This window comes from Hemitrygon akajei, unplaced genomic scaffold, assembly GCF_048418815.1.
Source record: "Hemitrygon akajei unplaced genomic scaffold, sHemAka1.3 Scf000159, whole genome shotgun sequence".
NCBI lineage: Eukaryota > Metazoa > Chordata > Chondrichthyes > Myliobatiformes > Dasyatidae > Hemitrygon > Hemitrygon akajei.
Window position 1 is genome coordinate 73,617 of NW_027332045.1, and position 15,053 is coordinate 88,669.

General features: G+C 43.2%; 1 protein-coding gene across 1 annotated transcript in view; it reads right to left on the bottom strand.

Annotated features, from left to right (window-relative positions):
• Window positions 1-8,920: 8,920 nt before the first annotated feature.
• The window catches only part of LOC140724080 (zinc-binding protein A33-like), a 60,957-nt gene continuing 54,824 nt past the window's right edge, over window positions 8,921-15,053 (bottom strand). The window contains exon 5 of the mRNA XM_073038563.1: window positions 8,921-9,471. Within this exon, the coding sequence (XP_072894664.1) occupies window positions 8,921-9,471 (551 nt within the window). The remainder of the gene's footprint in view (window positions 9,472-15,053) is intronic.

The window sequence follows — 15,053 nt, forward strand, 5'->3', positions numbered from 1 at the left end:
ACCAGACGCCTTCCTAACAACACTGCCAACCTCCACAGCAGCTTTGAGTGTCGTATGGACATGGACCCCAAGATCTCTCTGACCCTCCACACTGCCAAGAGTCTTACCATTAATATTATATTCTGTGTTCAAATTTGACCTGCAGAAATGAATCTCTTTATCTGTGTTGAACTCCATCTGCCACTTCCCAGTTCTGCATCCGAGGCGAGGAAATAGATTGCTGAGCCTCTGGCTAGGATCATTATGTCCTCATTGTCCAGGAAAATGGTACCGGAGGATTGGAGGGAGGCGAATGTTGTCAACTTGTTCAAAAAGGGTAGCAGGGATAGTCTGGATAATTATAGACCATTGAGCCTTACATCTGTGGAGGGAAAGCTGTTGGAAAAGATTCACAAAGATAGGATCTATTGGCATTTAGAGAATCATGGTCTAATCAGTGACAGTCAGCATGGCTTTCTGAAGGGCAGATCGTGTCTAACAAGCCTGATCTTTTAGGAGGTGACCAGGCACATAGATGAGGGTTGTGCAGTCGATGTAATCTACATGGATTTTAGTAATGCATTTGATAAGGTTCCACACGGTAGGCTTATTCAGAAAGACAGAAGGCATGGGATCCAGGGATGTTTGACCAGGTGGATTCTGAATTGGCTTGCCTGCAGAAAGCAGAGAGTTGTGCTGGAGGGAGTACATTCAGATTGGAGGTTTGTGACTAGTGGTGTCCCACGAGGATCAGTTCTGGGACACCTACTTTTCGTGATTTTTATTAACAACCTGGATGTGGGGGTAGAAGGATGGGTTGGCAAGTTTGCAGAAGACACAAAGTTTGGTGGTGTTGTGGATATTGCAGAGGATTATCAAAGATTGCAGAGAGACATTGATAGGATGCAGGAGTGGGCTGAAAAGTGGCAGATAGAGTTCAACCTGGAGAAGGGTGAGGTGGTACACTTTGGAAGGACAAACTCCAAGGCAGAGTACAAAGTAAATAGCAGGATACTTGGAAGTGTGGAGGAGCAGAGGGATCTGGGGCTCATGTCCACAGATCCCTGAAAGTTGCCTCACAGGTAGACAGAGTAGTTAAGAAAGCTTATGGGGTGTTATCTTTCATAAGTTGAGGGACAGAGTTTAAGAGTCGCGATGTAATGATGCAGCTCTATGAAACTCTTGTTGGACCACACTTGGGAGTACTCTGTCCAGTTCTGGTCACCTCACTATAAGAAGGATGTGGAAGCATTGGAAAGGGTACAGAGTAGATTCACCAGAATGCTGCCTGGTTTAGAGTGTGTGGATTATGATCAGAGATTAAGGGAGCTAGGGCTTTACTCTCTGGAGAGGAGGATGATGAGTGGAGAAATGATAGAGGTATAGTTGATATTAAGGGGAACAGATAGAGTGGACAGCCAGCGCCAGGGCACCACTGTTCAATACCAGAGGACATGGCTTTAAGGTAAGGGGAGGGAAGTTCAAGGGGGATATTAGAGGAAGATTTTATACTCAGAGAGTGGTTGGTGCGTGGAATGCACTGCCCGAGTCAGTGGTGGAGGCAGATACACTCGTGAAGTTTAAGAGACTACTAGACAGGTATATGGAGGAATTTAAGCTTAGGGAGGCAGAGTTTAAGGGTCGGCACAACATTGTGGGCCGAAGGGCCTGTACTGTGCTGTATTGTTCTATGTTCTATCTATTTCTCGTTGGAATCTCTCTTTTAATTTAATTTTTTATTGAAGGCACGACACAGTACAGAAAACGTAATGCATTACATGTTCCTCCATTTTGCTTTTATACCTTACCCCTAAACAACACCACAACGTCGTCAGCGGGGCCTTCTGGGAGTTGTAGTCATTGTCCTCGCTCGCTCCCTGTCAAAGCATGTTTCGTCAGCCACCACAGACGTCACCGAAACAGACCCACCGAAGCGCGAAGGGGAATCACACCCGTCCTTGTGGGCGCCGAGGCCGTCGACACCGACAGAAGCGAGCTCGCTGATCTCCGCCATGGCGATGGAGCGGAAGAGGAGGGGCTGATCATGGGCCGATTTCCTCCAGCTTATCGTAGCTCAGACTTAACACTGACCCCTGCTGTCATTGGCTGTGGTGCATGTCGCTCAAATGGGAACTCGGAGGGTGATTAGTTTATGTGAACGTCAGTCAGCCTTCCTGTCTTTATGAGTTTGGATTTGGATTTATAACGGGACAGGAAGCAAATTGGGAGAAATGTGAGTTTTTATGTGATGGTGCATCAGTCTCCGAGTTACATTATTAACAATAAAAGGGCAAAGGCCGTGGTGAGGAAGGAGGTGATTTACCGGAGGTTATATGGAGATAATATTGGAAGGGATATCAAACTTGGAATTGTTTGGGATATGATTTAGAAAATGGGGGGATTTGTGGGGATCATAATATCCCAGTGTTGATTAATGAGGGCAAAATGATTGTTACTGAAACAGGGAAGGTTGTGTTACTGGCTGGGTCATTTGTTGAGATTCATTATCAGGATAATTTAAGTGAAGAAGTTAAACAATGTAGTGATATGTTTTTCAGTGAATATCCTGATGTGCTGGAAGTCAGCTGTAGTAATGATAGTATCACTGATGGAGAGATTTCTTTGTATGAATTTAAGACGTCTATTAATAATGCAGGTCAGGTGCTCCCAGGAAAGAGTGATATTTGAAATTGTAATTGTTTCTAATTCGCTTTTGTGAAAATATTAAATGTTTGAATTGTGCGTCTACTTTCCTCATGGAAAATGGAAATAGTAGTGCCAATTCTAAAACCTGGCAGATCCCCATCTGATCCTTCTAGTTAAGGGCCTATATCGTGAATGTCTCATGTATGTAAACTTATGGAATGTATGGTAATCAAGCGCTTGAGTTATATTTTGGAAAGAGTGATGATAAAGTGTTTTATTAGAGTGGATTTTGGAAGGGTGAAATGACATTAGATTCAGTTTTAGATTTGGAAGATGATATTCGGAAAACACAATTAAATAAAGATGTTGTAATATCAGTATTTCTTGATACTGAAAAGGGAAATGATATGGAAGAAAGGACTTTTGATTAAATTAGGAGTGAGGGGGATATTGTATAATTTTTCTGAGTTTTTTATTTGGACAGACTGTGCATGTACCGGTCGGCATGTTATGTTGGTGTTTCTATGAGATAGAGAATGGGATCCCATAAGGCAGTATTTGTAGCCCTTCATTATTTAATATTATGATTAATGATATTTTCTCTTAGATGGGAAAATGGGATACCCTGGGTAAATCACAATATACAGATGACGTCGCTTTATGGATTAGAGGTATTAATTGCAATTTACAATTAATAGGTCAAACAGTGGGCAGATTGATGAGGATTTTAAGCTTTTAGTCGTTAAAACACATTATGTGGTTTACAAACAGCATTAATAGACTTGCACTTGATTTTAAATTATGTCATTAATATCTTGTGGAAGTGTCAGTGGTAAGATTTCTCAGTATGTGGATGGATAATAAGCTGACGTGGAAGCACCTATCAGTAAAATAATTGATGAATGTAAAGGAGCTTTAAATCTCCTCAGACATCTATGTGGGTAGTCTTGGGTGCAACATGAAAATCTTTGTTGACCAATTATATTTGTTTAATTTGATCTGTTCTTGATTATGTCTGTGTGGCTTATGGATCACCTTCATCTTCAAATTAAAAATGTTTGTATGTGATACAATTACAGACATTAAGATTGTGTTCTGGTGCGCTAATGTTGTCTCCTGTTTTGGCTTTACTGATTGCAATGGGACAATTGCCCTCAAAGTAACAGAGGTTCAAGTTGATGTCAACATACTGGATTAATTTGCGGGGCAAGGAAATGATCATCCTGTTAAAGGTGTGCTGGAGGACGGTTGGGGACATCACAAGAAGAGTGTTTTTTGTTTTGGGTGGCTGGGTTCTTACCACGCTGGGAATATGGGTGTATTTGATGATACAATATGTCCCACTGTAGCTTTCTCTGTAACCACACCTTGTTTCTTCCAATGACTTCAGTTGAGTTTAGGTTACACGATCGGATTCGGTTCTGCCTGAGAGTCTGTTGGTTCATCAGTATATTAATGAAAGTTATTATCATACAGTAACCATTTTTACAGATGAATCCAAAGATAAGTTAACTGGGGATGTTGGTGTGGCTGTTTTTGTGTGCCTGAATTGCAGGTAATGATAAAGAAATGACTTATAGCCATTTATCAGCATAGGAAGCAGAATTATTTGCCAACAGTTTAGGCTTACAGTGGGTGGAGGAAATTGGTCCTTATAATTTGCTCAGAATACATTTCAGTTTTGATAAGTCTTAAACAGGTCATTCTGGCAGTAGGTCAGATTGACTGTTGGAAACTTGTCAAACGGTATTTCATATATAAAGTTTGATTTATATGTCTGCACATTATGGGCCCTGCACATCACACTGTTGAGGGAAATGATTGGGTTGACTGTTTAGCACCAAAAGCTGTTAAATGTTAAGCTGTGGATATAGACCTTCCACTTAGCAAATTAGAAGCTAAAGGGCTGGTAGTGTTAAGAATTGGGGGCTTATGACAAGACGTAGGATAATGGACATAAGGACAGACACCTTTACAGAATACATAAACCTGTTGGGTTTATAGAAGAAGGGCTTAAAACAAGGGAAGGAATGATATTGACATGACATAGAAATGTCCACACTATGCTTAATTATGCCTTGTATCTAATTGGAAAACTTCATTCTGTGTCGTGTACAGTTTGTCATTATGAAACTGTCGAAACACATACTATTTCAATGTGCAGCGTATAAGGCTGAAGAAAAATCAAATGCAGTCTTCAGTACAATCTTTGCGAGGGTAGATAGTTTTCAAATAAAAACTATTAAATTATGGGACTGACTTTAAATCAATTCATAGTTTGAGCTGGAAAAGGCATGTAATAATTGTGTTAAACCTAAGGAAATGACATATAGGGTAGCAAAGGTGAGTGGGATGATGGATTATTGGGATGCTCTTAAAATCCAACAAAAGGCAATGAAAAAAGCCATAAGAATGGTCAAGACGAAATATGAGGGCAAACTGGCCGGTAATATAAATCAGGATACTAAAAGTTTAGTTTTCAGTTACATGAAGAGTGAAAGGGAGATGAGAGTTGATACTGGACCACTGGAAAATGATGCTGGTGAAGTAGTAATGGGGGACAAAGAAATGGCAGATGAACTTAATGAACAATCTTCACTGTCTTTTCTAGTCAGCACCGCCCCCACTTGTCCCATTTAACCTGTCTCTTTACGGGTGGACTTTAGGACCCGGGGGAGCACAGGACCCGCCGCCCGCAACTGCTGCTGAATCCCCGGTGTTTCTGTTCGGTTGACGGATGCGGTGAACGAGTTAAAATTAATCAATCGACAATTCTTATGTCGTGTTTATTTCACTCCATAGAACCATAGAACACTACAGCACAGAAAACAGGCCATTTGGTGCTTCTAGTCTGTGCGGAAACTTTATTCTGCTCGTCCCATTGACCTGCACCCAGCCCATAACCCTCCAGACCTCTCCCATCCAGTTATCTATCCAATTTATTCTTAAAACTTAAGAGTGAGCCTGCATTTACCACGTCAGATGGCAGCTCGTTCCACACTCCCACCACTCTCTGAGTGAAGATCCTCCTAATGTTCCCCCTAAACCTTTCCCCTTTCACCCTAATACCATGTCCTCTCATATTTATCTTTCCTAATCTAAATGGAAAGAACTTACTCCTATTTACTATCTATACCCCACATAATTTTGTAAACCTCTATCAAATCTCCCCTCATTCTTCTACGCTTCAAGGAATAAAGTCCTAACCTGTTCAATCTTTCCCTGTACATCAACTCCTGAAGACCTGGCAACATCCTAGTAAATCTCTGCACTCTTTCAATCTCTCCAACCTCTCCATGGATACCTCATGTCTGAACTTTCTGAACTAACCTCCCATGTGGGACCTTGTCAAAGGCCTTACTAAAGTTCATGTGGACAACATCCACAGCCTTTCCTTCATCTACTTAGTTGGTAACCACCTCGAGAAACTCTTCGAGATTCATTAAACATGATCTACCATGCACAAAGCCGTACTGACTATCCTTAATCAGCCCTTGGCTGTCCAAATACTTGTAAATCCGATCTCTCAGAACATCCTCCAATAACTTACATACTACTGATGTCAGGCTCACTGGCCTGTAATTACCTAGTTTTCTATTGGAGCCTTTTTTAAACAATGGAATAACAAGAGATACCCTCCAATCCTCCGGCACTGCACCCGTGGCTGAAGAAATTTTAAATATTTCTGTCAGGGCCCCTGCAATTTCTACTCTAGTCTCTCTCAAGGTCCGAGGAAATATCAAGTCAGGCCCGGGGGATTTATCTACCTTTATGCGCTGTAAAGCAGCAAGCACCTCCTCCTCTTTAATCTACGAATGTTCCATGACACTACTGCTTGTTTCCCTTCCTTCCATATACACTATGCCTGTTTCCTGAGTAAATACTGATGCAAAAAAAACTGTTTAAGATCTCCCCCATCTCGTAAGGCTCCACACATAGACGACCACTCTGATCTTCTCGGGGACCAATTTTGTCCCTTACTATCCTTTTACTCTTAATATAGTTGTAGAAACCCTTCAGGTTTTTCTTCACATTATCTGCCAAAGCCACCTCATGTCTTCTTTTTTTCCTTCCTGATTTCCTTCTTTAGTATTTTCTTATGTTTTCTATACTCTTTAAGTAACTCATTTGCTCTTTGTTGCCTCTACCTGCTATACACTTCTCTCTTTTTCTTAACCAGATCACAAATATCCCTTGAAAACCAAGGTTCCTTATGCCTGCTAACTTTGTCTTTAATCCTGGCAGGAAAATGCAAACTCTGCACCCTCAAAATTTCACATTTGGAGGCATTCCACTTCCTGAACACATCCTTGTCAGGAAAAAAAAAACGTATCCCAATCCACTCTTCCGAGGTCTTTTTTCATTTCCACACAATTAGCTCTTCTGCTATTTAGAACCTCAACGCAAGGACCAGACACATCCTTATCCGTAATTAACTTGAAACTAATGACATTATGGTCACTGGACCCAAAATGTTCGCCCACACATACTTCTGTCACCTGACCTGTCTGGTTTCCTAATAGGAGATCAAGTATTGCATCCTCTCTCGTAGGTACTTCTATATATTGATTTAGAAAACTTTCCTGAAAACATTTCACAAACTCCAAGCCATCGAGCCCTATTACAGTTTTTTGGAGTCCCAGTCAATATGTGGAAAGTTAAAATCCCCTACTATTACAACTTCCTGTTTCTTACATCGGTCTACTATCTTTTTTAATTAGTTTTTTATGCATTTTCTACATCGCTACAGATAGAAAAAAAACCCCAAATCAAAATGAAGAAAATAAATACAGTGCAAAAATAAACATACAATAATAATATAATACAAAAAAGATAATTGAGAAAGCAGCCAAATTGAAGACATGTAAAATTACTTCCTCCCCAAGCCCCGTAACAAAAAAAACTGCAGTCCAACCACAACTCCAGTCCATAAATCAGGACATTCAAACCCCCAAAACTGTAAATACACTTAAAAACAGAAAATAATAATGCCGACTACCAAAAAAAAAAAGAGCTGAAAGCAAGGGACCGAAAAAAAACCTTAGTTAAGAGGAAGGGTATGAAAGTAGGTCTACTATCTTTATACAGATTTGCTCCTCCAATTCTCACTGACTATTGGGCGGTCTATAATACACCCCTATTAGTGTTGAGACACCTTTCCCGTTCCTCAGCTCCAACCATATGACCTCTGTAGACAAGCCCTCCGGTCTGTCCTGTCTATGCACAGCTGTGATATTTTCCCTGACTAGTAATGCCACTCCTCTCCCTTTCATCCCTCCCCCTCTATCACGTCTGAAACAACGAATATTTCTATCATGTATAAACCTTAGGTGGGAGGTTATCTTTTTGTAATAATGTATTAAAAATAAATTATAAATTCTACCAATGAGAATTACAAATTCTCTTACTTAAGGATTCATATTCAAAATATTATCCAACAAATCAGATTCTTGCATATATGGAAACTGAGATAATTATTTTTGTAAAAATGTCTAACCTGAAGATATTGCAGTAAGTGTGTATGAGAGAGAGAATATTTACTAATTAACTCTTCAAATGTCATCAATCGACCATCACAAAATAAACGAAAATAAAAATAAATAAATCTGCAAAAAAAAACAGATCCCCTTAATCACTAAAGAACAAACAAGTTTGGGAAAGAGAACTTAATATGACCTTTGTTAATGAAGATGGTCAATTCTTCTTTAATATGAACCAATCAGTGTTTAATTCAATTTAAAATTGTTCACTGTTACTATTTAACAAAGGAGAGACTATCCAAAATATTTCCTAACATAGACAATTATTGCGATAGGTGTAAAACTGAAGTAGCCAATTTTTCACATATGTTCTGGTCATGTTCTTCATCAAAATCTTTTTAGAAATCTTTATTTTCTACAATTTCTAAAGCTCTGAAAATTAATTTACAACCTAATGTACAAACCTTTGATTTCTGTCTATACATGCAGTCCTCGCATGACCTTTATCCTCCTCCAACTCACTATCTGCTCTAACACTCTGGTTCCCCTCCCTCTGCAAATCTAGTTTAACCCCCTCCACCCGCCCCCCAGCAGCACTCCAAATCTACCCGCAACGTTGTTAGTCCCCCTCCAGTTCAGGGGCAAATCATCCCGTCGGAACAGGTCCCACCTTCCTGGGAACAAAACCCAATTGTCCAGAAACATGAAGCCCTCCCTCCTGCACCATCTCCTTAGCCACGTATTTAGCTGCACTCTCCGCACATTTATATTTACAGGGACTTTACTCCTGACGCCGGACACGGGACCCGACCCGATTACAGACCCGGAGCGGAAACGGAGCAAATTCTCAGCCACTGGTTTCTATCACAGGGCGCGAAGAAAGGATAAAGTTTACCCGTGAATTTATTCCCAGTGAAGGTGTGGAGACGGGACTTGGTCTCCGCGTTGTAAAATGAAACTGTCCCGGACTCGTAACTGAGATAAACTCCCATCCTCCCGGGGATGGGACCGGCAGCGAGACGGGACTCGGGGGAGGGGAGACCGGACACGTCACAATCCCGATGTAACACGTCATAATCCCGCCCGATGACCCAGAATCCGGTCTCCGGACTCAGACTGACCCATCCCTTCCTCTTCACAGACTCTGCGGCGACTCCCAGCCACCAGCCCCGAATCCCCGTCACCTCCACCTCCCAGTAACGTCTCCCCAATGTGAATCCCTCCGATCCCAGCACACAAGGCCGGTCTGTGAATCTCTTCCCGGAGTCAGGGAGATCCCTCCAGGTCCGCGTCCATCTCACACTCTTCCGATCCTCAGACACCTCGACATACGGACCCGCCGTTTCCACATCCAGGGTGACAGAGACTGGAGGGAGAAGCAGAGAATTAGAGAGTCCCCGGGGATCGGGGGGAGACTCGGGCAGCGCGGCCCCGGGGATCGGGGGGGGAGACTCGGGTAGCGCGGCCCCGGGGATCGGGGGGAGGTTTGACCCGACGAAAGCGGGTGGACAACTAATGTCTCCCCAAGGGTTTTCCACTGAATAGGGGAAACATCCTCCCTCACTCCTGCCTGTTGACCCCTGAAAGAATTTTGTGTTTCCATGAGATCTCATCTCATTCTTCGAAACAGGGAACAGAGAACATAGAGCAGTACAGCACAGGGACAGGCCCTTCATTCAATGTTCACATTCATTTGTGAGTGTGCAGTGGGGCAGTGTGATGATTTGTGACAGTAAAGGAGGTGATAATGGGAACCAGTAGGGGAGAGATGAATGGCAGATTGAACCAGGAGGGGGGAGGGGTGGAAACCCCGTGGGTGAACTGTGTGTGTAGAGGTAATGAGAAGCTGGAGGGGGCAACGATGGCAGATGAGGATGACTTTGTCCCCTTTCACACAACCCCATCCCCCGCAGCCCCTCATTAGGACGGGATGAATTTGCAGTGACCCTTAAGCAACACAGGTCCTGATGAAGTGTTTCAGTCTGAACCATGGACTGTTTACTCTTTTCCATAGAAACTTCCCGGCCTGCCGTTCCCCCAACAATTTGTGTGTGTTACTCTGCTTAAAATATACTCAATTATTTGACCTCCACAGTTGCCTGTGGCAGATTCACTATCCTGTGGATAAAGGAATTCCTCCTCATCTCTGTCCTGAATGGACATCCCTATAGTCGGAGGCTGTGCTTACCGTTCTCGACCCACCCACATCCTCCCAACATCAACTCTCTCCAGACAGGTGTCAGAGAGATCTGGCGAGACCCTTCATCAGGACCTGTGTAGCTTGGATTACCAGCATCTGCAGATTTTCTCCTGTTTGATTTTTAAAGCAGAAGTTAATAAGTAAAGTTCTTGATTAGTCAGAGTCTCAAAAGTTATGGGGAGGAGGCGGGAGAATAGGGTTGAGAGGGATAATAAATCAGCCATTCTTCTAAACTCCCGTGAGTACAGGCCCAGAACCATCAAACACTCCTCATCTGTTAACTCTTTCATTCCCGGAATCATTCTTGTGAATCTTCTGCACCCCCTCCAGTGCCAGTACATGTTTTCCGATAGAAGGGACCCAAAACTGCTCACAATACTCCAAGTGTGATCTGACCAATGCCTTATAAAACCTCAGAATTACATCCTTGCTCTTGTATTCTAATCCTCTCGAAATGAAAGCAAACATTGAGTTTGCCAATCTTACCACTGACACAAACTGCAAGTTAACCTTCAGGGAATCCTGCACAAGGACACCCATGTCCCTTTGCACCTCTGATTTTTGAATTTCGCCCTGTTTACAGAATTGTCTATGCGTTTAATTTTTTCGACCAAAGTCGTACCTGCCTACGTTTGTACCTGCCAAACTCTACCTGTGCTACAAGATCCTTATTATGTATACTGGTGCATTCAAATAAGACCATAAGTCAAAGCAGCCGAAGCCGGCCATTCGGCCCTTCGAACCTGCTCCGCCATTTTATCATGAGCGGATCCATTCTCCCATTTAATCCCACTCCCCCACCTTCTCACCATGACCTTTGATGCCCTGGCTACTCACATACCGACCAATCTCTGTCTTAAATACACCCAATGACCTGGCCTCCACTGCCACAAGAAATTCACAGATTCACCACCCTCTGGCTAAAAAAAAAATTCTTTGCATCTCCGTTCTGAATGGGCGCCCTTCAATCCTTAAGTCATGCTCTCTCGTACTAGACTCCACCATCATGGGAAACAACTTTGCCAAAACCACTCTGTCCATGCCTTTTAACATTCGAAATGTTTCTCTGAGGTCCCCCCTCATTCTTCTAAACTCCAAGGAGTTCAGTCCAAGAGCGGTCAAATGTTCCTCATATGTTAACCCTCTCATTCCCAGAATCATTCTAGTGGATTTGCTCTGAACCCTCTCCAATGTCAGAACATCCTTTCTTAAATAAGGAGCCCAAAACTGCACACAGTATTCCAAGTCATGTCTTACCAGTTCCTTATACAACCTCAACGTCACATCCCTGCTCCTATACTCTATTCCTCTAGAAATGAATGCCAACATTGCATTCGCCTTCTTCACCACTGACTCAACCTGGAGGTTAACCTTAAGGGTATCCTGCACGAGCACTCCCAAGTCCCATTGCATCTCAGAACTTTGAATTCTCTCTCCATTTAATAATAGTCTGCCCGTTTATTTCTTCTACCAACGTGCATGACCATACACTTTTCAATATTGTATTTCATTTGCCACTTCTTTGACCATTCTCCTAATCTATCCAAGTCTCTCTGCAGACTCTCTGTTTCCTCAGCACTACCGTCCCCTCCACTTATCTTTGTATCATCAGCAAACTTAGCCACAAAGCCATCTATTCCATAATCCAAATAGTTGATATACAACGTAAAAAGATGCGGCCCCAACACGGACCCCTGTGGAACACCACTGGTAACCGGCAGCCAACCAGAATAGGATCCGTTTATTCCCACTCTCTGTTTCCTGTCAATCAGCCAACGCTCGATCCACATATGTAACTTTCCCGTAATTCCATGGGCTCTTATCTTGTTTAGCAGCCTCATGTGTGGCACCTTGTCAAAGGCCTTCTGAAAATCCAAATACACAACATTCACTGCATCTCCCTTGTCTAGCCTACTTGTAATCTCCTCAAAAAATTTCAATGGGTTTGTCAGGCAGGATTTTCCTTTAAGGAAACCATGCTGAGTTCTGCCTATCTTGTCATATGCCTCCAGATACTCGGGAACCTCATCCTTGACAATTGATTCCAACAACTGCCCAACCACCGATGTCAAGCTAACAGGTCTATAATTTACTTTTTGCTTCCTTGCCCCTTTCTTAAATAACAGAGTGGCATTTACAATCTTCCACTCCTCCGGAACCATGCCAGAATCTATTGACTTTTGAAAGATCATTGCTAATGCCTCCGCAGTCTCCACAGCTACTTCCTTCAAAACACAAGGGTGCATTCCATCTGGTCCTGGAGAATTATCTACCCTTAGACTATTCAGCTTCCTGAGTACTTTCTCTGTCGTAATTGTGACTGCGCACACTTCTCTTCCCTGACACCCTTGAGTGTCCAGTATACTGCTGATATCTTCCTCAGTGAGGACTGATGCAAATACTCGTTCAGTTCCTCAGCCATCTCCTTATCTCCCATTACAATTTCTCCAGCATCATTTTCTTTCTGTCCTATATCCACTCTCACCCGTTTTTTACTCTTTATGTACTTGAAAAAGCTTGTAGTAACTTCTTTGATATTATTTGTTAGCTTCCTTTCATAGTTCACCTTTTCCCTCTTAATGGCCTTCTTAGTTTCCTTTTGTAAGCTTTTAAAAACTTCCCAATCCTCTGTCTTCCCAATAATTTTTGTTTCCTTGAATGCCCTCTCCTTTGCTTTTACTTTGGCTTTCACTTCTCTTGTCAGCAACGGTCGCATCCTTTTTCCATTCGAAAATTTCTTCTTTTTTGGAATATATCTGTGTTGCACCTTCCTCACTTCTCGCATAAACTCCAGCCACTGCTGCTCTGCTGTCCTCCCGCTAGTGTCCCTTTTCAGTCAAATTTGGCCAGTTCCTCTCTCGTGCCACTGTAATTTCCTTTACTCCACTGCAATACCGACACATCGGATTTCGGCTTCTCTTTCTCAAATTTCACAGTGAACTCAATCATGTTACGATCACTGTCTCCTAACGGTTCCTTCACCTCAATCTCTCTAATCACCTCTGGTTCATTACACAATATCCAATCCAGTACCTCTGATCCCCTAGTGGGCTCAACAACAGGCTGTTATGAAAAGCCATCTCGTAGACATTCTACAAATTCTCTCTCTTGAGATCCAGTGTCGACCTGATTTTCCCAATCCACTCGCATGTTAAAATCCCCCACAATTATCATAACACTGCCCTTCTGGCAAGCCTTTTCTATTTCCTGTTGTAATTTGTAGTCCACCACACTGCAGCTGTTAGGAGGCCTGTATATAACTGCCATCAGGGTCCTTTTACCCCTGCGATTTCTTAGCTCAACCCATAAAGATTCTGCACCTTCCGATCCTATGTCACCTCTTTCTAATGATTTAATATCATTTCCATGCCACTCCCTCTGCCTACCTGCCTATCCTTCCGATAAACCCTGTATCCTTGGACGTTCAGCTCTCAGAGACATGCATCCTTTAGCTACGTCTCAGTGATGGCCACAAAATTATACCTGCCAATCTGTAGCTGTACGTCAAGATCATCCACCTTATTCCTTATGCTGTGTGTACTTAAGTATAACACCTTAAGTCCAGTATTTAATACTTTTTCTTTTGATTGCACTGCAACTCATCCCAGTGGCTGCAAATTTGCCCCATCACCTGCCTGTCCTTCCTGACATCTTTACTGCTCACTATCTTAGATTTATTTCTGTTTTCCCCCTCCTCCGCTCTATCATTCCGGTTTCCCATCCCCCTGCCAAATTAGTTTAAACCCTCCCTAACAGCTCTATTAAACATTCCCGCTATGGTTCAGGTGTAACCCGTCCTTTTTGAACAGTTAATACTTCCCCCTGAAGAGATCCCAATGATCCAAGAATCTGAAGCCCTGCCCCCTGCACCAGTCTCTCAGCCACGCATTCATCAGCCTGATCCTACTATTCTTGCCCTCGCTAGCACGTGGCACAGGTAGCAATCCTGAGATTACTACCCTAGAGGTCCTGCTTCTCAGCTTCATTCCTAACTCCCGGAAATCTCTCTTCAGGACCTCCTCCCTTTTCCTATCTATGTCATTGGTACCAACATGTACCAAGACAGCTGGCTGCACGCCCTCTCCCTTCAGAATATTCTGGACCCGATCCGAGACATCCCATACCCTGGCACCTGGGAGGCAGCACACCATGCGGGTATCTCTACCAGGCTCACAGAATCTCCAGTCTGTTCCCCTGACTATGGAATCCCCTCTGACTACCGCATTCCTCTTCTCCCTCCTTCCCTCCTGCATAACAGCGCCAGGCTCAGTGCCAGAAACCCGGTCACCGTGGCCGTCCCCTGTCAGGTCATCCCCCTCAACAGCATCCGAAACGATATACTTGTTGCTGAGGGGGGCAGTCACAGGGGTGCACTCCACTATCAGGGCATTTCCCTTCTCTCTCCTGACAGTCACGCAGTTTTCTGACCCCTGTAGCCTAGGGATGACTACCTCCCTGTAGCTCCTGTCTATCACCTCTTCATTTTCTCTAATAAGCAGTAGGTCATCAAGCTGCAGCTCCAGATCCCTAACACGGTCTCCGAGGAGCTGAATCTCGGTTCACCTGGTGCAGATGTGGCTATCAGGGAGGCTGGAGGTCTCCCAGGATTCCCACATCTGACACCCTGAACAAAGCACTAACCCTGCAGACATGCTACCTAATTCTACAGGAATGAAACAAAGAAAGATAGGTCTACTCACCCACTTACTTCGCCAAGCACACGGACTTTTTAAACCATTAGCTAATGT